The sequence below is a fragment of the Staurois parvus genome, unplaced genomic scaffold (assembly GCF_062004578.1).
Source record: "Staurois parvus isolate SC_StPar_1 unplaced genomic scaffold, SC_StPar_1.0 ptg000080l, whole genome shotgun sequence".
In the NCBI taxonomy this organism is placed as follows: Eukaryota; Metazoa; Chordata; class Amphibia; order Anura; family Ranidae; genus Staurois; species Staurois parvus.
Genome location: NW_028317876.1, coordinates 4,697,163 through 4,723,385, shown reverse-complemented (window position 1 = coordinate 4,723,385; position 26,223 = coordinate 4,697,163). Strand labels below are relative to the sequence as shown.

The window sequence follows — 26,223 nt, the reverse complement described above, 5'->3', positions numbered from 1 at the left end:
AGTTGAGTCTCTGATTGCTGGGAGCATCCGCTGGCCAGCCCTGGTACTGCAGATCAAAAGGCAGGTGAGTCCCACCATTGCTGGCCAGTCCATTCCTGACAATCAATCAGTCCATCAAACAGTTATTAACTCTCACTATCCTATAATATCAAAGTTCAAGATGTTCAGAAATTCTTCTAACGATCTCCCATGTGCATGTACCTCAAAAAAAAGGAAATAATATATAGTGCATTATCCTGTATATAATATAAACTTAATTCATCTCCCACAATCCAGTGACAAATAGTGATAATGGTGAAAAAAACGGTGAAAATAGTGAAATAATCAGTGAAAACACTGTGTGTGTGAATCACCCTTCAATCCCGCACACAGAAAGATATAATTGCAAACTGGTGTGCACTTCTATTCATAGTAAGGGTACCCTTACCAACATTTCAGAAAACACATGCTTATATCAATCCAACAGCTTTCTCAGGATGAATGATCTCCACAATCCTCCCTGGATTGCTGATCCCACTGTTTCCAGACACTTTACTCCATCCAGGGACAAAACATAAGGAACACAATAGTGTAATACCGCCAATAGTAAAATCAAATGACCTTTATTTGAACTGCTTACATCAAAACAAGCCTTTATGCACGTAATCACTCATAATAGAAACCTCACAGCCTCACAGCCATCCAGGAAGAACGTCCAGGTGCTCCAGATCATTCACTTCCCTTTTCCAAAATGGCCGCCGGTCAACTTCCGGTTCCTGTGTGCGTCTTGACGTCACTTCCCTGCCAAAATGCCAAAAATAGGTATCAGACCCTTTGCCGCCTTCAGATAGTACCATATACCCGAATCCTTGTATTTGTTCACTGATAACTCTGTACTATGTAATAGACACAACTCTGGATCCAATCCTATCTTTGTCCCAGAGATTATCCCAATTAAATGAACCATTGTCTCCCAAAAACCTTGAAACTTTGGGCACTCCAACCATATGTAATATAACGTACCTATTTTTCCACACCCCCACCAACACTCTGGTGTATTCTCCCCATTCAGCTTGTATTCAATGTTCGGTGCAATGTGCCATCTTGTTAAACACTTATAATTTACCTCTACCTCTCTAATGCTTATATTCTCGTGTGTTAGTCTATATATTTTCCTTTGTTTGTCTTCATCTATCTCTATTGCCAAATCCCTTTCCCATTTTACTATGTACATTGGCTTTGTGTGTGTGTCTAACTCAGTGAGAATCTTATTAACTTTTGCCATGCCCCGTTTCCCATCTCCATGTGATTCCAACAACCTCTCAAATAGATTCCAATCCTTTCTCAATCTCAAAGGTTTCGGAAGATTCCCGACAAAGTGTTTTAATTGGTGATATCTCCACTCGTCTACCTTAACCACTTGCCTACCAGGCACTTATACCCCCTTCCTTACCAGGCCAATTTTCAGCTTTCAGCGCTGCCGCACTTTGATTGACAATTGCGCGGTCATGCAACATTGTACCCATATGAAATTTTGATCATTTTTTTCTCACAAATAGAGCTTTCTTTTGGTGGTATTTAATCACCACTGGGCGCTTTACTTTTTGCGCTATAAATAAAAAAATTGCAAAAAATTTGAAAAAAAAAAAAGTTTATTTGTTTCTTTTATAATGTACTGATGTGCGTTGATGAGGCAGCACTGATGGGCACTGATAGGCGGCACTGATGGGCACTGATAGGCAGCACTAAAGGGCACTGATAGGCAGTACTAATGAGGTGGCACGGATAGGCGGCACTGATAGACAGCACTAATTAGGGGTCACGGATAGGCGGCACTGATAGACAGCACTAATTAGGGGTCACGGATAGGCGGCACTGATATGCAGCACTGATAGGCGGCACTGATAGGTGACACTGATTATGGGTACTGATAGACGGCACTGACTGGCATCACTGCTGGGCACTGACTGGCGGCACTGACTGGCACAACCCCTGGGCACTGACTGGTGGCACTGACTGGCAGCACTGCTGGGCTGCACTGGTGGGTGGCACTGGTGGGCAGCACTGGTGGGTGGGAACAGGTGGGTGGCACTGGTGGGCACAGGTGGGTGGCACTGGTGAGCACAGGTGGGTGGGCACAGGTGGGTGGCACTGCTGGGCACATGTAGGTGGCATTTCTGGGCACAGGTAGGTGGCACTGCAGAGTGGCACAGGTGGGTGCACTGCTGGGCACAGGTGGGGGCACTGCTGGGCACAGGTGGGGGCACTGCTGGGCACGGGTGGGCGGAGCTAGTGGGTGCACTGCTGGGCGGAACTTGCGGGTGTCACTGCTGGGCACCGATCATCAGGGCACTGATCATCAGTGCCCTGATGATCGGTGCCGATCCCCGCTCTGACAACTGCCGGTTCTCGGCAGTACTTTCCTCACGATCTGACAGCGTGAGGAAAGTGCAGCCGAGAACCGGCACTTGCATTTCCCTGTGATCAGCGTGTCATTGGACACCGCTGATCACGTGGTAAAAGGCCGCTGTGATTGGCCTTTTACCACATCACGTGATCAGCTGTGTCCGTAGGACACAGCGATCACGGAGATCGCCAAGTGCGCGCCCCCTGGGGCGCGCAGGACAGCGCGTTCTGGGAGGACGTCATATGACGTCCACCCAGAACTGGCCGGCCGCGGTGAAGCCGTCATTCGGCTATGCGCGGTCGGCAAGAGGTTAATGAAAAGTTCCCTTTTGTCCTTTTTCAAATCCTTAAGTGTTTTCAATTCCTGCCCTTCCATAATATCCCTCAGTTGAATATCCTCCTAGGGAAATACTCCGTGTTCCTTAGTGACATTAATTGTGAATTGAAATCCAATTTCATAAGCTTGTGCAGTTTATCCCAAACCTTTAAAACATTTAATGTATAAACACTCGTGCTATCTTTTAATCCTCTATATTGTGCTGGTACCCATATGATTTTACTCAAGTTAACTCCGCTTAATTCATTTTCAATCTTGACCTACCTTTTCCCCTCTGGATTGTGTGTCCAGTCATAAATTCTTGCTAGAACTACTGCTCTATAATACCTCTTAAAATCTGGCACTCCCAATCCTCCCTTCTCTTTATTTCTACTCAACAAATCATAAAATATTCTAGGTTTTTTATTTTTTCATATATGTCTTTTTAACATCTTTTTAATTACCTTGAAAAAAACCTCCGGAAGTTTAATTGGGATCATCTGGAATTTATACAGGATTTTAGGTACAATTACCATTTTTATCAGATTTATGCGCCCTATCCAAGATGGGTTACCGCCTCCCAATTTCTTTAATTCCTCCTTAATCTCCTTTACAAGTGAGATATAATTTGATTTATACAAGTTCGTATATGAAGCAGTACGTTTAACCCCTAGATATTTTATCTATCCATCTTTCCATATAAAAGGGAATTCTTTTTGTATCTTTTCTTTTTCACTATTTGGAAGATTTACATTTAAGATCTCAGTTTTTGTTGGGTTGATTTGCAAATTTGATAGCTCCCCATGATCCTTTAAGCTCTTCATTAAATTTGGGAGTGTTATCCTAGGATTTCCCACATAGAACAACAGGTCATCTGCAAAGGCTGCCACTTTATGTTCAATTCCTCCTATCTGTATTCCTTTTATGTCCATATTTTTCCTAATTGTTGCCAGTAAAGGTTCCAATGATAATACATACAACAATGGGGACAGTGGGCATCCCTGTCTAGTTTAATTTGACATCCCAATAGGTTTCGACCTCTCTCCGTTAACCACAATAACCGAGGGCTCTCTGTACAATTTTCCTATCCACTCTCTCATTCTAATTCCCAATCCTAGAGTCTCCAGAGTGTCCATCATAAAGCTCCAATCTACTCTATCGAATGCCTTTTCAGCATCGACTGAAAGCACCACCACCGGAGTTTTCCCTTTCCTAGCTTTCTGGATAAGCAACAAAGTTCTCAACCCATTGTCTCTACCCTCCCTCCCTGGTACAAATCCCACCTGGTCCCCCTGGATCCATTCTGGCATTAAATCTTTCAACCTATTTGCTAGAACCTTTGCATATAACTTAGTGTCCAAAGTGAGATTGGTCTATAGCTAGAGCACTGAGAAGCATCCTTCCCTTCCTTTTGAATAAGCACCTGTCAAGGTCCTACCTTTTCCCAGAGGTTATGCTGCTCCATGTGCTGGCATCCATCTTGGGTTTCTGCAAAGCATGGTGCTTTTATGCTTTCAGGCCTCTGCGGTCTATCCCCCAGAGGGGTGTGGTTGATCACATTTAAGCCTGTTGTCTGCACTTGCTCTTTGCATTCGTGTCCTGTATGATAGTGTTGTTGCAAGCTCTTGTTCTACTCTCGTGGCTCTCCTGGAAACTGACTCAGCCTTATCCCTTTATCTGACCTCCCGTTGCTAAACCCGGCTTGTGACCTGTGTATTCTTGTCTACCGTTCTGTACTGTCTGTCTCGCTGTTATCGACCCGGCCTGTCCGACTACGCTATCGTTCTTATCTGGTTCCTACCAGCTATACGCCATTGGCAGTGCTGGAATTACTCGGGGGCCGCGACCTGGTCCCTGGCTGCGTCAAGTCCATCCCCACCATCAGGGGCCCTGGTGAAGGGCAGCCTGGGACTTAGACTCCGCGCCCTGAGGGACTCCGGTCTCTGGGTGGTGGTTGTCGTCAGTTGGTGCATGACCCTGCCATTAGGCCTGCCTGTTCATTCCACAGCTCCTGCCCTGACAGCACCACATGGGCTTGTAAAGATTCCTGCCTCATCTCCATCTCCCCACCCAGGGCGTTCATATATTTCTTCAATTTAGGTATTAACAATTCACTATATTTTTTATAGTACTTCACAGTATAACCATCTGGGCCTGGGTTTTTTCCCACCATGGTACTTTTTAATGCTATTTTTATTTCCCCCTGCGTAATTTCTAAATCAAGGGAATTCAGTTGATCTTCACTTAACTTCGATAGTCCTGCATTTTTTAAATATACCCTTCTTTTTTCTCTTTTTTCTCTACTCTCATTTCCACTTTTATTTACTGAATCCTTGGAAGTGATATTATACAGCTTACTATAATATTCCTTAAACACCTTGACGATCTCTTTAGTAGAATAAACCATTTCTCCCTTGGGGTTTCTTATTTTTTCTATATAATTCCTGTTTTTCTTTTTCCTCAATGCTCACATTAAATATTTTCCTGGTCTATCTCCCCATCTATACCTCTCACTTGCCACTCTATTAAAAACTCTTCTCCTCTCCTCCTCCATCAATATCTCTAGTTCTTCTTTCTTTTTTATTACCTTCTGTCTCATCTCTTTTGTTATTCTATTTTTATGTATCTGCTCCAGGTCAAATATTTCTTTTCACAACCCAGTAAGTTTCTCTCTTCTTTCCTTTTTCTTGTTTGCCCTGGACGCGATCAATATGCCTCTTATGTAGGCATTATGGGACTCCCATACTGTAGCCTCAGACACTTCCTCTGTCTCATTCTCCTGAAAAAATCTTTCAATCTCTTCTCTAATCTTCTGATCAATCTCCTGATCCAGGAGAAGAGCCTCATTCAACTTCCATCCTATACCACCTATCAACCACCTCCCCCACCATAATTTCAATGTAACAGGGGCATGGTCTGAGAGAGACATTGCCTCTATTTCAACTTTAACCACCATCTCTATAAGTTGATGATCAACCAATATATATTCCAATCTTGAGTACATCTCGTGTGCATTAGAGAAGAAGGTATAGTCTCTCTCTTTTCCATGTATTATTCTCCAAATATCCAGCAGTTGGCACTCATGCATCGCCTTCTTTAAAGTTCTCAGAGACCTACCTCCCTCTCGCTGCACAAAAGAGGTCGTATCCATTTGTGGATCCATACAGAAATTCAAGTCCCCTGCCACTATCAAGCACACCTTTCAGATATAACTCTGGTCTCTTATTTGGGCAATAAATATTCACAATTGTACATTCCATCTCTTGCAATCTACCTTTCAAAACAAAAATCTACCCTCAGGATCTATTTCTCTCTCCTCTATCTCCAACCTTATGTTTTTTTCAAACCCCATTGCTACTTGCTTAGCTCTCTTAATTGGGGAATCTGCATAAAACCATGTTGGGTAATTTCTAGAATTCAATTTAATATTTGACTTAATCTCAAGATGTGTCTCCTGCAAAAAAAAACACCAAAGCTTCTCTATGTTGCAACTCTTTGATTAGCTTAAATCTCTTCCCAGGACAATTCAATCCATTTACATTATATGTTATAAACCGTAAATCTTCCATACTTCTTGTACCTCTACTTTTATACCTCCTTCTATCCTGCAGAGTGTTGTCCCCACCCACAGCACCTCCCTTCCAGCTCCCCATCCCACCCCTCCTCCCATCTATCACCCCCCCATCCCCCTCCCATTTTTTTTGCCTCCCATTTTTAGGCTTGTGAAATGCCTACTAATCATTTGTGGGCCTATTCCCACCTTTGATTTGAAACTTTGGGGTTGACCTCCGCCCATGAACGGCTCTCCCTTCCTTCAACCTCCCCAATTACCCTCTCTCTATCAAATTGACTCAGTAAATTTCCACCGACCCCTTAGAATGGAAATATTGAGGGGGTATCGTAAGGAGGGGGAAGGGGAGGAAGAGAAACACAAAAAAAAAAATCAATTCTCTCTCCTCTCTCTCCCCTCTCCTAAATCCCTCCTCCCCCCCTTTCCCCCTCTAACCAGTTGCCAGTCCTCCTTTCTTATAGCTCCTATTTTTCCATCCTCTTCTTGCCACCCAGCTATCTCCATTCTTTGCAAGTCCAGTCTATCACAGAAGTCTCCCAAGTCCTCCGGAAATCTCAAATAAGCTGTAGCTCCATTTCTCCATCCAATTAGGTACGCTGGGGTCCCCCATCTATAATGCACATTCTGCTTTCTCATCTGCTCCAACAGGGGTTTCAGGGATCTCCTTCTCCACAAGGTCTCTGGTGTTAAGTCTGCAAAAATCCAGATATCTATTTCTCCGTACTTAATTGTTGTTCTTCCTTTGATCTTCCTTCAAATCTCATCTTTATCACCATACTTTTGCAATTGGGCAACTGTATCTCTTGGTCTTTCCTTCCCAGTACCCTGTTGGAGCTTTCCTATTCTGAAAACTCCGTCCAGTTTGATCAAGTCTAGTTCAGGTCTGTCAATTATGGAGTTAAAAATTCTGCATACTACTTCTTGCAATGTTTCCCCTTTTACAGTCTCTGGAATTCCTTGTATCCTAAGATTACTCCTCCTGTCTCTATTCTCTTGCACCTCTATCCTATAAAGCAATTTTTTCTGAACTTTCCCCATATTTGTTAACTTCTTTTCTAATTTGGCTATGGTTTGAGCCTGATTTTTAACTTTCTTCTCCGTTTCTTCCACTCTCAATAACAGCTGCCCCAAATCATTCCGAATCATTGCCATTTCTTGCTTTATTGTTTTCTCCAAGCTTATAAACATTTCTGTCATCTCTTTTTTATTCGGTACATGTAGTTCACTTTCAGATTTTTCTTCTCCATAATACCTGCTATTTGTTGACTACAGCTACTATTCATGCCCAATGATAATCTAGGGCTATTTCCCAGACTAGTTTCCATTTCACCTTTTTCGCTGCCGCCTTGGGACCTTTCTGGGGTAATGTTTTCCTGGGACGTGTATTTTTTGGTCGTACCAGTTTGGGACCCTTTGAGCCCACCTCCTTTAGCTCCTTTATTCTTCATATCCTCTATAGGTCTTATTCTCTTCTATATACTCAGGATAAGTACAAATTAAATGTCTATATTAGTGTCCCAGCCTTGCCTTACTATTTGTCCATTTACTTTTCCTTTTTGAGTCCTCTTAATCCTCTTCTCTTCTCCACTTCTTCATGACCTTTGGGAATCCCCCCTCCTCTCCTTCACCCTTTACTCCTCTATACAATACAGTATGACAGTTAACACACAGCAAGCCCCGACCGCTCTCACTCACCCTCCTCTTTCTTCCTTTTCTGCGAGGCGGCTCCGGGCTTCAGGTGTAGGGCTTTCCTCAGTAAATCAGTCCTTAGGGGGATTCCTCTGGGTCTCTTGCTCTTCTCTTTTAAATCCCCGTTTTATTAGGGGTCCTTTCATGGAGAGCAAGCTGGGTCTCATGGGTCCACTTCAAACAGGACCGCAAGTCGGGAAATGAAGTCAGGAGTAGACCGGCACCTCCTTCTCTTCTCGGGAAGCCAGACGGCTTCTTTTCCTCCCAGTGCTCCCAGTCCCGCCACGTCACCTCGTCTCCCAGCAACCCAGCTCGGCGTCCCATGCAGCCCCGGGGGAATCGATCTCCGTCTCCACCTCGCAGCCTCTCACGTCCCTGGTTCTCTGCTCTCTCTGCCGAGTCCTTCCGCACTCCGGTGAGTCTCGCCCCACAATTACAACATCAGGAGGGCCCTTAGGGAGGTCAGGATGCGGAGCCTGGCGGAGAGCTACTACCTCGTGCTCTCCTCAGCCGCCATGTTCAGGCTCCTCCCCCAGGCCCCATACACTTATCATGTGTTGCAATTTTATGTGATTATTATATTCAATACTATATTATTGATTTTTTGCCATGGATTGTATCTTACTACCAGAACATTTTTATCATAAGATCATTTCTTTACCATGTGACTAATTACACTATATGATTGCTTTCACTATGTAATTTTCATATAATTTTTTATATATTTATACCATTCATTGCTATTATACCAGCTATATTTCAATTGCCCCCTTTTTACAACCGGCTGACGTGATCCGGTTTCCATGGCAACGGTAACCAGTGTTTACCATATAGCTTCGTTCAGGATTTATAAGAAATTATATCCCATTCTCTAGTGGCTTAACATAGCCACCAATTTTTGAAGTATTTTGGTTGCATAATCCTTTTTGCAGAGTTTTATAATCCTGGTAGTTGATATCTCACAGTGGTTGTGATCCATCCATGGCAAAATGGCGCCCGCACATACGTTTGACCTTCGGCAAGATGGCGCAAGCGTAACGCGTATGCGCCATCGACCATATATAAGTGGACAGTGGATGTCAGGCAGTATTCGCATACCCCTTCTGAAGTGGTGCATGCCACAAAATGCGTCAAGGAGGAGCCAATACACCGTGATGTCATGCCGCCGGATCCTCATGAAGGTCCGGTGGCCATCTTACTTGGTGGACGGTCAGTCCCTATCCACACTGCATTGATATTTAATTTCATACTTACCTGTTTTACCACGTCGATTACTAATACACCTTTTAATACAATACTACGCTATGGGCAACTCTTTGTCTGGCTCTACATTGAGCTGCTTGATTCACAGAGTCTATCTTGGAAGATAGCTGCAGTACTACATAGGATCCAGAGTAGGGAGATTCCACTTCAGGCTGTAACACCCATCCCACTTTAAGGGGACCTCTGGCAGGAATACAACTTTATATATTCGGAAGACACCCGCAGGGCTACGTATTATCCAGAGGAAGGAGATTCCGTATCTGGTTTGCTTCATCTGTTCCACCTTTAAGGGGACCTTTGGCTATATAATTTACATGCGTATTTAAAATATGCATCTGGTGAGTGTGTATTTTTACCACACCTTTTGGCACATCACTGAATAATCTATCAGCAGATTGCATAAGATTGATGATCACCTTAACACAGACAGTCACATTTATGGACACTTATTTATAATTTCACCTTGATCATTGGCACTTTAACACTTTTCAATAACGTATTTATCTACTTTGATTGACTTTTAGCGCTGCACTTTTGCTTATAAAGATCAGGGCATCTAGTGGTAGAAAAAAGCACTACATGGAAAACCTGTGTTGAAGGTGAATTAGGCAGCAAAACCTGGTTTTGTTATTTTATCTTTAACCCTTTCTCTACCACCATCATAAGTGTTATGGCATGGCAGAATCGGGATGTAAACGAAATACAAATCATATTTTAGAGAACTGGTCTCAGGCTTTCTAATATAAGTGCTCACTTCTGTAGACTGGAAATGCTGCAGCCCCCTACCTGAGCCATAGCTCTCAACTTTAAGGGACATGTGACAATGATAAAGACCTAGGTCATGCATAGTACACAAAATGTGGGCATTGTACACATGGCCCCTCCCTGCACATTACCCTCTCCCTGTACACACTGCCCCTTCTCTGCACACATTGTTCCCCTCTCTGGACACATTGCCCCTTGAATATAAACACTGCCCATTTCGCACTTTGCCTACTTCCCTGTACACACTACCTCACACCCTGTACACACCATCTCCTATCGCTTTGCACATATCCCAGGATTGTCCCACTGAATCTAGGATGGTTGAGAGGTATGCTGAACTCTACTTACATGTCTGTTTCAGGCTCACTTGGGGCTGTGGAAGCCCTGGACATCCTTGCCACTGTTCAGTTTGGATTATGAAGGGGCAAGAAACTTCCATATTTCAATCTCCCCTGTGATCATTGAACCCAAAACCATTAGGCTCTGAAAACCTTTGGGTTCAGAGCTGTCAGATCCTGGCTTCTAGAGGGGGAATGCAGAGGAGGCATTAAGGGTCTAATAAAGGTCATCAGGGGACCTGTCACCAAAAAAATTCTATCACATAGGGGATTTGTTAGCCCTCTTATAATAGTAATAAAGTTATGTGAAAAAAGTATTAAAAATAAAGAAACATAGTCCATCTGCAGATTCGAACAAACTCACACATAGGCAGTGTTGTCCGTAGGGGTGTGTGAGCCACATCGGGTGACACCATCACAGGGGGTGCAGGAGCAGGATGCTGGCACAGTGACAGCTGCGCCTGCCCCAGTGTAGCGGTGAAATGAGTATCCCCTGAAGCAACTGCGCATGTGCTGGTTTCAACCCAAAGAAGCCGATCGCCGGCTCTGTGCTAAAGTCGGAGATCAGCTTCTTCAGCCTGAAACCGGCACATGCGCAGTTGCTTCAGGGGATACATATCTTTAAGGGATACTCATTTTACCACTACACCGGCACTGCTCCTTCTTCTCTGGATGGGTGACACCACGTGTTACCGCATCGGGTGATACCAACCCTAGGAACGCCTCTGCACGTAGGGCATGCATGCATATGTAAAGGAACATTTCACAATACATATCAGGTATCTTTGCACATGCAGCAATGGCAGGAATAATTCTACAGCCATTAATTATGGTTCACTCTAAATTGATGAACTTTAATGTTTTAAAAGCATCTCCTATGGAAGATAATGGATACTGCAGTTTGTTGCCATTTCATGGTTGCATGCAATTTAAGTTTTGACATGTCTGATATCTAATTTCTTGACTAAGTCTCATAGTTACTAAAAGTTTGTAGATTGTATAGGTTTTCTGTATACTCATATTAATGTAAATGCATTTTTACTGAAAACATAAATTTGATGAACACTTGTGTTAATTTTGTACAGATAAAAAAAATCACCATTTTACTCGTCAGGTCCTCTGCTTTTAGAAATTATATAACATTTTGGGGTTTTAAGTTCATTTTCATGCAAAAAAAATTAGCATTTTAGCGTGTGCATGAAAAATTGCAATAAGTCTCTGGCAACAGGTATTCACAGGCTATTCATTTTTATATTATTATTATTTTGGCTAGAATTCTGCTTCAAACATTTTGCAACCTCAGTCTAGTTTTATAATACTCACATAGAATTATATGTCAAACAGAGAAGTGATATTTCATTCCAAAAGACTGATACATATTCTTATCTGGTAGACCAAAGCTGGTCATATACTACTTGAATTTTGCAGATTCCTGCTGAATACACCATTGGCATCATCTGGCTTGAAAAAATCCAAGACGGCGGGTAGAAAGTTGTTGGCCACACAGTGACTGCCTCCTATCAGATGGAGTCATTGTTTAAGTATGCAGGCAGCTGTGGTTGTTTGAATACAATAGCCATCAGTGTAGATATCTCCATCCTTGCTGTCCAGCATGGATGGTGGAATGGATTAATTTGTCTTGTTTCAGCCTGCTAGGCTAAACACAAGAAATCAAAGCCTGAACGGTTAGCTTTAGAGCCTCTGGCTCTGAAGCTGGAACATCTTACAGCTGCTTGAGCCTTTTTAAACTTTTAATGACCACATGAATTTAACGGCATAATGGGAAGTATTTAATTTCTGTTTCTATTGCACTTTAGATTATCAACAAGCTATCTGCCTTCCCCCACGTCAAGACTTTGGGACTCCTAGTGAGTGCTGGGTAACAGGATGGGGATACACAGAAGAGTCTGGTATTTACAATTTTAACATTTCTTTCTATATTTATAGCAGACATCCAGTCAGATATAAAGAAAACCTGTGGCTGGGTCATTAACATTCCCTTATTTACATATTCTTAACAGTATATGAGCGTTAAACCAAACCCTCACTGACCTCTGTAGTTACATTCACTGTGGAGCAATGCATCCTTATATTATAAAGAAGAAACATAAATCAATGAATCCTTCCACAGTAGCACACCCCCCTTTCCAAAGCACCTGTTCTGTGTTTACATTAGAGAATAGAATGATGGAAGGCTGCCAAGTCACTGCTGGGAGGGAGGAGCAGGACTCATGAGCTGCCCGAGAGAATGACTTGAATAACTTCTGTGCTTTTGCTCTGAACTTAGAAGATGACTTTCTCCATAGTGCCTGAAGGTGCATAGGTCAGTAAATGCTTGCACTAAAGCACATTTTCTGCTAGTTTAAATGAATGTAAAATCTAACAATGAACATCTCTTATTTGCTCCCTTTTGGTCTGTTAAATATAACATTGAAAGCATTTTGGTATATCTGTTTGATAAGTGCAAAAAAATAAATAGAAATCCAGCTCATAACTTCCTGTACATTCTGCCTCTGCTGCATTATTAGTATTTTTTTCACTTTCACATTGTTAGTACTTTTTCCACTCTCTGTGGACTACAGAAAATATTCCCTCTATGTTATGGAGAAAACATGGAGAAAAGCTTACGGGAAGGTGTTTTGTAGTCCTAACAAACCTCCTGTCTTAGGGTGACAATGTTGCTCTTGCATAGATACAGTGTAGGAGTGAGGACTATTGGCCTGATCACTAAGTAAAAATAAAAGGAAAAAAAAGGCATAAAATGGTAAAATTAATGCACTCACCATATCTAAGGAACAAACTGCAGGAAAGATGTACTATGTTATATTTTTGTCCTTTGGTTTAGATACACATTAAGAATATGTGAACAATTTATTATCCATAGCCTTGCCAAATGTTCACTTTAAAAGGAAACAACCTAGGCAATTTAATATGAGCATATGATGAAAAGATACACAAGCAAAGGTCATCTTGAGTGAAAACTGAAATAAAAAATGTTCAGTATATTTATAGAAATGGACATCTAAATACAAGCATGTTCCCATTCCCATGTGCTCTCAAGCTTTCCTGCTGGTGCTTTAATGTAGTAGAACCAAGCTGACCAATAGGGAGGATCCAGTGGGGGTAAACAGTGGGTTCACAGTAAACCTTTATAGTGAAAGCTAAGACCTGCATATATCTTAAGTAGGCTTTATCCTGGGATATACTGATTTGTCTTGACATGTGGTTTTCAATGAAAATAACCTCTGCTTGTGTCATTTTACTGTAGCACTACCCCCTCAGGAGTCGCTAGAAGATTTGGGTCCCCCTATAGTCCTGAACAGCCAGACATCACATATCTTCACAAAAGCTTGCATCCAGATTTAGAAATCAGTCCTCGAGCCTTGGTTTTGTTGTTTTATTTAGGGGATTTGAACTGGAATAGGGTTAGGGATGTACAGGATGCCCAAGGGTACTGATAAACTGAGGACAACATCCTGGAACTATTTACAATTTTTTTCTGCAACACAGTCTCAGTTGGAGAGCCACCCCAGACCCTATGAACAATCTGGAGTTATCCCTGAACAGGGGATCCGGTTCCTGTCACTTTAAAGATGAACAGTCACTGGTAGGTAGCTAATCTGGTTTTCCACCAGAGTGCTCCTTCCCCTATCTGCCCAGGGGGTGTAGGTGCAGCCTCCTTCCTTCAGCCTCACATCTTCCTCTCTATCTTCCACCCTTACTCTCCTGCAACTGAGCAGGGCCAACACATTTAAGTGTGTTCCAGGCCCTTTCCAACTTCCTGTTGGGGATTGGCTAGGATCCCTCAGGAGTGCAAGCCAGCCACTCCTCAGATCCACCCACTGCCTCTAGGGCCTTCCTCCAAAGCCCTAGAGCAGGGGGAAATTTCAGAGAGGCTGGCCTGTAGAGCCTCTCAACTCCTGACCACAATTTGACCTTCTGGCTATTACACCCAGGCTACTACTCAGCCTTCTTAATGACAATCAGGAATCTAGCTCCCCCTAGCTAAACTAGGAGGGTGCTACATTACAGAGGCAAAATGAAATGAAACTACTGTTACAATAACTGTAAGTGATTTTGGACCCCCCCACCCCACTGCTTCTTTGTACCAATAGGAGAGTGTCAAAAAGTGAGGAGGTCTCAGCAACATTTTCCTGGGTTATCAGCACTGACTGTGGCAGAGGTATCAGGCAGTGGGACTTACCATAGGGACAGTGGCCGCCAGCAATGTGAGTGCATATATATTGCTGGCTGGAAAGTGACAAAATAAGCAGTATTGTAATCCACCTCTGTGCTCCCAAAAGGCACACTCTTCCTACGGCTATGTTTTATCCCCTCCAGTCCTTGTTCTAAAACACCATCTAGTTGTATACTCTTCCACAGGTACATTTCAGTCCCCATTTTTTAACTTCAACAACTAGTGCAGCTCCATTTTTCTTGTGAACTAGCCTTCCCTGTTTGACTGTTCACATTGGATTGAAGGCAGTTTGGCCTGTAAGATTTCAAACTACCACTCCCCTGTTGGAAGATAGTTTCATTCAGTCTATCTAGCACTTATAATTTTTGGTTACTTATAAGTAATATATGTGACATTCACCAAAAATTCCCTGTGGTTGACTGCTCCAGAGAATTATTAGCTAGCTATGAATGTTTAGTGAATGTCACATTCACAGTTTTTAAAATATACTCCAAAGTGTATATTAGCCTAGAGGGGATGTCATAGAGTGTTCTGCTGTCAGACCACATTATGGCACTTTAGGGCTGGTTTTATACAAACGTAGACCATACCATGCACCCAGTACAAGTAAATATACACAACAAATACAGTACACTTACCACATAACCCTTCGAATCAACAGGTTGTCCTTGTTCAGATAACAAATCTGCATCTCTGGTTAGCTGCCTAATTTTCCCTTGGCCTTCTCTGATGGATCTTGTGCTAGGTACCAAACATGGAGCATCTAATACTCGCTTGGAAAAGCTCCATTGTTTGTTTCTGCCTCATACCTTTGGTTACGAAGCATAACTTCATTTATTTATTCATATCCTCTGTCTTTTGTAAAGCTGCTCATTTGGAAAAACATTTAGCAAGCTTTTTTTTTTTTTTCAAATAATGTTCAGGTATTACTGCAGATGTGTTACAGAAAGCAGAGGTTCCACTGAAGTCAAGTACGGAATGTCAAAAAAGCTATTCAGATGTGAAACTTAGTGATAAAAATATTTGTGCAGGATACGAACAGGGCAAAATTGACTCATGTAAGGTGAGTTTATAATTTGGACTGAAAATACCTTCTTGCTATGTGTACAGGTACTATATTAAAAAAAAGTGTCGTTAAAATGAAAAATGCTGCACCTCTCTGGTCACAGGCATATCATGTCTGGTTCTGACAGGTCAAACTTTAACATTTCTGGGTATTGTTGGAGCTTGCCATTGTCTGGCCCCACACTTATTTACTACGATAGGCAGCCTCACTGGTCTATAGGAATGTACAAATGGCAGAAAGGGATGGGCAAACTTTGGCAGCATTTGAAAGTGCTGATGCTTTGCCTTTCAGAATAGCCCAGGATCTGGCTGTGACAGAAGGGTTTGCGAGCACACTTAAGGTATTTGAAAGTTTTTTAATTCTGATGACAGATTCTGTTTCAGCAGAGATTAATTTTGTATTTTACCTTGTGATATACTCAACCCACTTAAAAGATGCAGATGCAAATTCTTTAAGATCTAGACTTTTAGGTCTCCAAAACAAAGCACTCCTCTCTCTTGGGGTCACCCTGCACCTTGCTGAAAATGTTCTTAGCCTGAAAATGTTCCTGGGTTTATTTTCTATTTACCTGCTTAATAACCTGCAATGTGCCAAAGGTGCCCCAACTGGGGTTGACATACCATTTGCCTCTGGGATTTAAGAGCCCATTTCTTTTAGATGTGGAATGGTTAGGTGCTGTCACCCCTCCCATTTTTATGTAGACCTGCACATGGCTCATTTATATTTAACTGTCAAATGCTAATACTGAATATAGGTTTTTGTTTGGCCAGTAGTTGAATGCGGGGCCCGAAAACTGATCTTTCACAAGGGGCCCCTTGGTGTCTGTCTGACACTTCTCTAAACATATCAACTGTATAAATTCTCAGTAAAGGGCTCAAAAAGGGGAAGCACGTTTTTGAGCCTTAATCTCTCTTGATATGCAGTTTTACATTAACATGCTCTGAGTCAAGGTGAACGGGCCAAGTAATGGTTACATAAAAACAATTCTTGGGCAATTGGCATCTTTCTCTTTCAGATACCTCTTGTTGTATTGACATTCATCTGGGTTGCTTTGATTTTTTTTTTCTTGAGTTGTTCACTGAGTAGCTTTGAACTGCTTCTGACATAAAGGTTTGAGTTGCTTTGAAAGGCCTTTACATCCACATTGACTTTTTAAGGGAAGAAAAACAGCTCACAAACAAGCCTGCCTATATAAGCTCTGATGAGTGGATGAAAAACATTTACAGAATACTCAATAATATTTATTTGATAACAATGTACATTTTCTTATGAGGGATGACAGGAGATTAGCTAGAACTGCATATAGGCCACGAAGTACCTTTAACGCATTACGGTCTTAGTTAGAAAGCAAGGTGGGAAAAAGTACCAATATTTTGAACCAATTTTCTGCAGTTTTTATGGTCTGCTTTATTCTAAACCCATAATAGAATTTCTAACTCCAGTAATAGGAAACTACCACTGCATTTAGACATGTTTTTTGTCCTGTCCAACTGTGCCCTTTATTAATTTGCGTCATCTAATTCACATTTTTAATTAAAGATCACATTAGAGGAAAGAGACAACGGGTGTGTAAACAGGTCCTTAGCCTCATGAATGATAACAATCCATTACTAACTGATTCTGTGGGTTATACTACTTAGAAAATCAGCAAACCTATATCCAGTAGAGTCCCTGTGTACCTCACCATCCTCATTGTGTTTTATTGATGCAAAATGCCTCGTGAATTTGTATGGATACATTTTAAGAATTACACTGAAGATAGCTGTAGAACCTGGCAGTGCAGAGACTGGACTTTATGATTTATGCTGAATATTTGCTATGCAGGTTAGTGCTACTTATCCCTTTGATTCACCTCTACATGTCCCCCCACCACCAGTCCAGGAAATCTTCTATAATTAATGAATCTGCCATTTTATTGCTAAAATAAACTTTCATAAATAATATGCATAACATTGGCAATACTTTTTTGGAACATTTGGTTTACTTACACTGCAACTTTTGGGCTGTGGTTAAAGACACTGTGATTTTTACCATAGTTTTTTACAGCGAAACAATAATATTATTGGAGTTTGGAAAACACAAATAACTGTAGCTTTTCTGTTGCAGCATGTAAATCCTTTTTCAAATTTTTTTGTTTCTTAGAATTTCTTAACCCTCTACACTATCAGATTAAAAGTAGTGATGCCTGAACACATCACACATTCTTATCACAAAAAAAAAATCAAGGACCAATCATTACCAGGTTACCAGTTACCAGATTACAAGATTACCAGCTGCAAAATTATCAGTTTTGAAATCAGATTTTTCTGCTTCGTATCTTTGCTTTCTATGAAAATGCTAGTTGTCTGAATATTCTTGAAAGTGTTGAAGCCATTGGACTACCATGACAGTGAGGGAAATTTTCAAAAGAATGGATCAGCAATGATAGTTTACAGATTTCTCAGTATGGGTTCTTTCAATTATTTTGTACCTCTTTTAGAAGCCACAGCACTCATTAGGTTTTGAGGAAGTACCAACAGGTTCATTCAGGTGCTGGGTTACTACATCTCTCAGAGCCTCTAGAGATTACATTTTCTAGTTGGTAGTGTATGTCTGTCTTATCTGCCCAATGCAAAAGGCCATTATTAAGGTGTTGCAGCTGGCCTCCTTGATTAGTAGTTTATTGTACATTATAGAAATTCCTCAGGGGGACTCTATCACTATCATTTGGGTTTGTAATGGCCAAAGTTAATGGGTCGAATTGAATATTTGGTGGAAATATTTTGTCAGTGAAATCCCTGAGAGATATAATTATTCATGATGCGAGTCTCATGTGTTCATCTTAGTATATGATAAATGTATGAATATATGTTTTTAGGGAGACTCTGGTGGACCATTGACATGTGAAGTTGACAAGACATGGTATTTAATTGGCATCACCAGCTGGGGAGAAGGATGTGCCCGAGCAAACAAGCCAGGTGTTTATACAAAAGTCACAGAGTACATGAACTGGATTGTAGAAAAGACAAAAATGTAAGCATTTTACGATATTAATCTTCTTTCATTCACTAAAATCTATATACGTTTTCACATGATGGGTCACAGGGATCAGTGATTAAAGTTATACTCATTTTACAGTTGCACTACCACACTCTTTCAGTACTGTACTTGCTGTTATGTCTCCCTGTATTAAAATTGTGCCACTGTTCACTTTGTTGTGAACTTATATAAATATTGATTTTCTGTGAGAATTCAAATAATAAACTCATCATAGCTTTTCCAGCAAATATCCCCTAGAACTGCAATATTATGAATGACTAGCCAAAACGTTTGACAGTTTTGGCTAGAGTATGTGAGGATTCCAACCTCTGTCAGGTTTTTATTTCTTGCCAGACTTTTTGCCAACATATGCCTTTTCTTGAAGCTCAACAATCAATAAACTATCCCTTTAATGAAAATAGAGTCCAAATTCTCAGCTTTGGAAAGCCCTGATGATGTGGGATTTTTCTTAATCCCCGACACAAATTGGCTTCTTTAATCCTGTGTTACCCTATTTATGAATTAAAAGATCATCTTTTGGATTATAAAATCACTGCTTTGATACTATCCTTACTTTCTTTACCCTGCCCAGGGTGTCATTTGAGGACCCTGGCATATATAAACTGCCTAAACAGAACCATTGGGTTCCAATATAATAAGCAGAATCCAGCAATTCATAACCTAATTAGATTTATATTTTTGTTGGTGCCCCCCACTTCTTGTCCCAGGTGAATCCAGTTGCACCAGATTTTGCACTTTCCAGTTTTAGTAAATCAACCTCCTCAGACGAAAGTTCCCTCACTTCTTGCCCCAGGTGACACAAGTTAACAGACAAGGAAGTGAGAGGAAATCTTGCAAAGGGTAAACAGCAGAAAAAGTTTGACTGGTGTTTTAACTTTTTCCCATTCCACTCACTAGACATAGGTGTCATATATGTAGTTTAATTAATCAACGATAATTAGGTACCATACAGCTGCTTCCACTATTCCCATAGTTTGGAAATTCAGCTTAGGTTAAAAAAGTAGCCATTTATTAGATTTGGTCATTCCTGTGTTTTAAAATCAGTCTAAAGGCCACCACAGATACTAAAGGATAGATAAATGTGCAGGTATGATTTAAACATTTTTAAACATTTATTCTGGTCACGGACAAAAGTGATTGGCAAAAAGTCTTCTTACCATTTCAGATACTTATATAGTGCCATCAATTTGCGCTTTTACATATATATTGTACATTCACATCAGTCCCTAACCCTCAAGGGGCGTACAGTCTAAAGTCTCTAACTCACATTCATACATACACATACTAGGGCCAATTTAGACAGGAGCCAGTTAACCTACCAGCATGTCTTTGGAGTGTGGGAGAAAACTGGAGTACCCGGAGGAAACCCACGCAGGCACAGGGATAACATGCAAACTCCAGGCAGGTGATGCTGTGGTTGGGATTCGAACCAATGAACCTAGTGCTGCTAGGTGGAAGTACTAACCATTTAGCCACTGTGCTGTCCATGTCCTGTCACTTCTCCCAAAAGCTGTGGTTTGTCTATGCAGGACAAAACAACGTTTTTGCTCCCCAATCCCCCAGCAGAGCAGGAGCAACCATGCTCTTCTACCACTGTATTTAGCTTTCAGAAACAAAGAAAATACTCTGTACTTCTGGTAACTAAGGAGTATATGCAAAGCACAGATGCACTTTAACTTAAAGTGTTACTAAGCCCAGGACCCTACATTCACTATATCTGGTCTCCCACAGTAACTTAACCCACAGAACATGGAAATGCAATTATTTTAGTAAATATAACCTGCTAAATACCTTTTCTCATCAGCAGTTAGAGCAGTCTTCTGATGTCTACATATCAGTGTCCAGCAGAGCACATGTTAAAGCTTGTAGGAGGAATTTTCATTCTCCCCTGATTGTCCTATGAGGCTGCATAACCCCTGAACCTCTGTCTGGACTGTGCTGATTGGCCCTGTGCCAATCACATGAACTCTCCAAAAAAAAAAACTCTCTAGCAATAAACACCAAACTGAGCATGTGCAACTTGCCCCTAGGGCTCTGTTCTATCAGCAGATGGATTGGGGACACTAGAAAAAGGGGAGGATCAGAGAAAACATGATCAAACAGCCTTTTTACACAATAAGGAGGATTAACCCCTTAGGTTCCACAGTGAGTATAACAAGTATGCTTTACTGCATATACAGACTGATTTTACTGTTGGGGGTTTAGCAACACTTTAAGCGATATTGACAAGTGCATATAATAAAAGATAGTGTATTTTGTAAATACTAATGTGTGTACTTTTTTTTCTAGAGTCATTTAAAATGATATTAACCTACTGGAGGATGTTTCTCAAATCAACTTGGGAATGTGTGGACTTCCTTTAGTGTGTCGACACTGAAATGTAGCATTGGAAACAAAGATGAAACAAGAAATTGCCTGGTTTTATTTGTCATATATAAATGTACTTCCAATTTTCTATTGTAGCACTACTCTCAGATTCTTGGTGTATGGTGGAGTGAATAAGTTGGGCACCAGTCACTTTACCCTTTTTGTAATGTTATTGCTGAATAAACTTTGGGAGAGAGGGTTAGAGACAGGGGCAGACTGAGAACTCATGGGGCCCCCGGGCAATAGGGGATCATGGGGCCCCTGTGTCCTTGCCCAAACTCAAAAAAGCTTATGAAAAAGGTACCAGGGGCATCTCATGGGGCCCCCTACTTACCCCGAACCCTCGGGCAGTGCCCGAGTTTCCAAAAAGGTCAGTCCGCCCCTGGTTAGAGATATAGGATACCCGAAAATAATTGCAGTAAACATGGCTCAAACAATTGACAGTATGAATCTCAGGTTTCCAAACCCCAATAGTAGTTGTTCATTTCAGAGTAGCCAAAATCAGTCCAATGACTGTAACAGCAGCCACAGTTCAGAATATGACTCTATAAGAGCTGTCAGTCTATTCTTAAGGCTCCATGCACAGTAACGTAAAAATAAGCTCCTACCAGCTACTTGTGAGTGTTTTTTTTCTGTCCCTAGAAGCAAATAGTGTTATGCTGTGTCCATGCATACTATTGTAATCTAAAAGAGTTTTTGAAGTTTCAGATTCTGGGAACAGAAGGGACATGCCCCGGCCAATGATGTCACAAGGGGGCAGGATCACCAGGTGACAGCATAGTTTATTTAGCTGTCGGGTTGGCGGCGGCGGAGTTCATCACGATTGATGCTGGATTTACTTTGGGGGACATTTTTTTTAAAATAAATGACTTTTTGACACTTTTTTGGCGAATGAGTAGGAATACAAAGTACCCCATATTCATTCACATGGGGTGGCTGGGATATGGGGTATTACATTTTCTAATAAGCCCCCCACCCACAGACCCCCACAACCACCAGTCAGGGTTGTGGGGAAGAGGCCCCTGCCCCCATCAACATGGGTACAAGGCTCTTTGTGGGGGGAGCTCCTCTACCCCAAAGCACCCCCCATGTTGGGGGCATGTGGCCTGGTATGTTTTGGGGGGGGCGCTCGTTCATCCCCCCAGCTACACATTGCTAAAGGCTAAATGCCAGCAAAAAATGGAAAAAAAATGGGTTTTTGTTTTTATCCAGCGTTTTTCCAGCATTTTTTTCAGCTCCTAGTGTGCATGGAGCCTTAGTTTGCAGTGGATTTTTCTCTCTCAGTTTAGGCCCTTGTCTCTTTGATAGCTGCAACAGGTATCTTATTCTTTAACTGCTTCCGTGCCGCCCTATAGCAGAAATACTGCTACAGGGTGGCACGGGTGCGCAAAATCACATATATTTACGTGATTTTGCAGTTGCGGGTAGGGGGTGCACACGCCCTACCCGCGCCACCATTCGCAGCTTCGGCTATCAATCACCAGATTTCGTCCGGTGATTACTCGCCGGCATCCGGTGATCGCCGAGTATTTCTGACAGGGGAGAGACCTGTGTATAAACAACACAGATCTCTCCCCTGTCAGGTCCTGCACACTGCTTTGTATGGCTCTGCATAGCAGGTAAGGTTAAAACAAGTAAATATAATATACCTTCTTATCTATTTACTAATGCTAGCAGCATAGGGATTAAAATAGTTAAAAGACAGAGAGTGAGAGAGAGAGAGAGCGCAATAATTCTAGCACCAGACCTCCTATGTAACTCTAAACTGGTAACCTGTAAAGGCTACCTGAGAGAGAGAGAGAGAGAGAGAGAGAGAGAGAGAGAGAGAGAGAGAGAGAGAGAGAGAGAGAGAGAGAGAGAGAGAGAGAGAGAGAGAGAGAGAGAGAGACTACAGTATAAAAAATGTAAACTGAATGAATCAAAAAAATTTAAAGTGCCGCTGCCTCCCCTCCCGCACACAAAGATGAACACATACGTAAGTCTCCAAACAAGAGCAATAATTCTAGCACCAGACCTCCTATGTAACTTTAAACTGGTAACCTGTAAAGGCTGTCAAAGCATCCCCTATAGAGATTTTTAGGTATCATAGGTTGGCGCTGTTCCACGGGCGTATCCAATTTAAAAGCATTACATGTCCAATATATATTTACTCATCATATCATCATCTTTTATATATTACAAAAAATGGTGTTATATTGCGTTTGTGTGCACTAAAATTCATTGAAGTTGAGTTTTTTTTCAAAAAGTTTGCATTTAAAAAGCTGCTACGCAAATACATAAAAAATTATAGTAATTTTCTAGCAAAAAAAAATTATGATTTTACATGTTGAAGAGGAATGTCAGAGCTGGCCTGGTAGGGAAGCGGTTAAATCTACTCTTCTCCTCATTCTAAGCCTATTCTATCTACCCTGTAAAGCAAAGATCCATATACTTACCTATGCTGATGGCATTCTGGTCCGGTCACATGATCGGGTCCCACTACCCATTTCAGTGAGGACAGCAAGGACAGATCGACAACAACGGCTGCAGAGCCTGGGTGATAACATCACCCATAGGCTTACTATGGGGCGGTGGCTATCCCTCCTCTACGCTGAAGCTAGCTCTGGGACCAGATTATATGACCAGACCAAAGAGCGCTCAGAATAGGTAAGTATACAGATCTTTCCTTTGCAGGGTAGATATAATAGAGTTAGAATGGGGGTGGGGATATAAAGTTTAACTAAAGGCAAAACTTTTTTTTTGTTGTGATGGAGAGGGAGTAGAACACCTGTCAGGGTGAATCTCCCTAACAGAGGTACAGACAGCAATATAAACCTCTCTATTATCAATTAACCTCCTTGGCGGTATTCCCGAGTGTAGCTCGGGGTAACATTTCAGTACCAAAAGCGGTAACCCTGAGCTACACTCGGGCTTACCATGCGGCGCTGCTCCGGCATGTGTTCTTCACTTACCTTACCCTGCGCTCCCACGATGTGTCCCCTGCAGCGTCCCCGGCCATCTCCTCCGGCCGATGCCGGCATCCGGCTTCTGTGTCCTGTCCCTGTGACGTCGGGACGTACGGGCGCCGCCGCCGCCGGCGGCGGGAAATTTAAAAATTTTAAAAAATGTCATTTTTTTTTTTTTTCATTTTACACAGTAAAACATTGCTGTTTCAACCTATTTCACATACATATTGTCCCTAGTGCTTTGTCCTGCGCCCTGCCTGCATTTTGTCTGTTCTTTCTGCCTGGAAACTGAGAAATGTCCATGGCGTCCAAAAAGTGTCCCTTTAGGTCAAAAGCGGTTTAGATCAGCTAGAGAACAGCGATAGTAAATCAGAACCACTTACAGAATTGAGTGATAATGATTCGTGGGGGAAATTCGTCATCAGAAACTGAAAACGATTTTGCGACTGAGCTCAGCAATGTGCGAACTTGGCGCTCTATTTCACATTTCAGTGTTTTTGGTTTGATTATATTATTGAATTAAATTTTTTATTATTTTTATATTATTTTTATGATTATTTATTAAATTATAATTTATGATTTTGTGTTTCAAATTTTATCATACCCGGGATGTTTACTAGACTCTTGTTCGGACAGATTTCAGTGAGTTTTTCCTAAAAATGACAGCCTACAATAAAAAAAATACATATTTCCATGCAAAAAAATGGTACCGCTTTCAGCACCAAAAATCTGAAATAATCATACCGCCAGGGAGGTTAAAGGGAAAGTAAAAGATAATCCCTAAGTTTGGGTTGTCCCCAGAATGGAAATAATGAGGATATCTTCCAATGGGGATACTAGTTCTGGTGACCTTGGTGACAACCACAGATTCCCTCACTTTATAGGGACATCCTCTCACGTCCTGTTTTAGCACGAAGGGGCACGAAGTGAAATGAAATCCTCCCAATGGGACCTTACAGGACTTATAACCAAAATGAGAAAAACAAGTTTTTCCTTTTGTTCTTTAAGTAAAGTTAGTGTTTGACTGAACTTCCACTTTAATATTGATTGAGTCCAACTTTAAGCTAATTACAGCCTAGCTGCTAAAGCAAACAGAAACTATCTAGGGTCACTCCAGCTTAGGGCAAGGTCCCTACACTATACTTGTGACATATAGTGATATTACACTGTATTTACATCATAAACAAGATGACGTGTCTGCTGTTCAACTTTAATAGGTTATCTGCCTATCCTTAATAAAAATATTTTTCACACGTAATTTGGGTTTCTAAAATTATTATTATTATATAGGTTTATATTTAATCATCAACTACAGTAATTTATTAAACATGCGTGTAGTAGTGATGAGCTGAACATACCCAGATTTGGTTCAAGGTGGGTTTGGCAAACTTTGCTGCCAAATCCAAACTTCATTAAAGAGCCAAATCTTAGAAATCAGTAATGGCCATTTTCTAGGCCAATAGGCAGGGGATTGTCAACAAATAGAATGAGGGGTTGGGCACTGCCCTGGGAAATATGTGTGAAAGCATGCACCAAAAAAACCCCTAAAAATTCTATTTGGTGGGGAGCACCGACTTTAATCATGCTTAAAGTGAAACATTAAAAATACAAAACTGCTTTAAATAACTTGTTTGGGGATGCCCTAAACCTGACTGTAAAGTGGCACATCTCTACAATATACAGTGTACATCCTACTGCAGTAAAATTGGCGCTTCCAAAAAAAACAAACGCTCTGGGATTCATACTGTATATACCAGACCCTTATTCTAGATGAGGGAGCTTGATATATATACTGTATGTGTATATATATATATATATATATATATGAATTAGATATTAATGGGGAACCTCACACAAACACCTGAACTCCATATTGGCGGGTCAGCAAGCATCGATCGTCTTCATCAATGTGCAAAGTGATTGACTATGGATTTATCTTGATGAATTTTCTTTTTTCCTTAACAAGGTTGAAAAAGCGTCATTGTGCCTAGTTAACGTTTACATTTTTTGTAACTCTGAGGAAAATATTTGGGGGCCCCTTGTTTTTAAAGGGGGCTTCCAAATTGCAATAAATCCCCCCCATGTAAATTCCCACATTTCATCACCTTATTACTCAGTGATGTCACTCATGATGTCACACAGTGATGTAACTCTTGCTCTATTCTTATCTATGCCTTTATGAACTGACCTGCAAACAATATATCAGCTAACCATTTTTGTGTCATCATATTTAACCTTGGTATGATTATGTGTTAATCCATTTTGGCCTGAGCCATGCAAA

The 26,223-nt window shown here is 41.4% G+C and overlaps 1 protein-coding gene across 2 annotated transcripts in view; it reads left to right on the top strand.

Moving 5' to 3' along the window:
* Positions 1 to 25,200, top strand: part of LOC149469160 (plasma kallikrein-like) — a 115,161-nt gene extending 89,961 nt beyond the window's left edge. The window contains exons 13-16 of one of the 2 annotated variants that reach the window (XM_089669581.1): positions 12,145 to 12,237; positions 15,449 to 15,588; positions 18,449 to 18,603; positions 20,920 to 25,200. In XM_089669581.1, the coding sequence (XP_089525707.1) occupies positions 12,145 to 12,237; positions 15,449 to 15,588; positions 18,449 to 18,603; positions 20,920 to 20,929 (398 nt within the window). In that variant the 3' untranslated portion in view covers positions 20,930 to 25,200. Of the gene's footprint in view, positions 1 to 12,144; positions 12,238 to 15,448; positions 15,589 to 18,448; positions 18,608 to 20,919 lie in introns of those variants that run through there. The other variant, XM_089669582.1, reaches the window with a different exon arrangement.
* Positions 25,201 to 26,223: the final 1,023 nt, after the last annotated feature.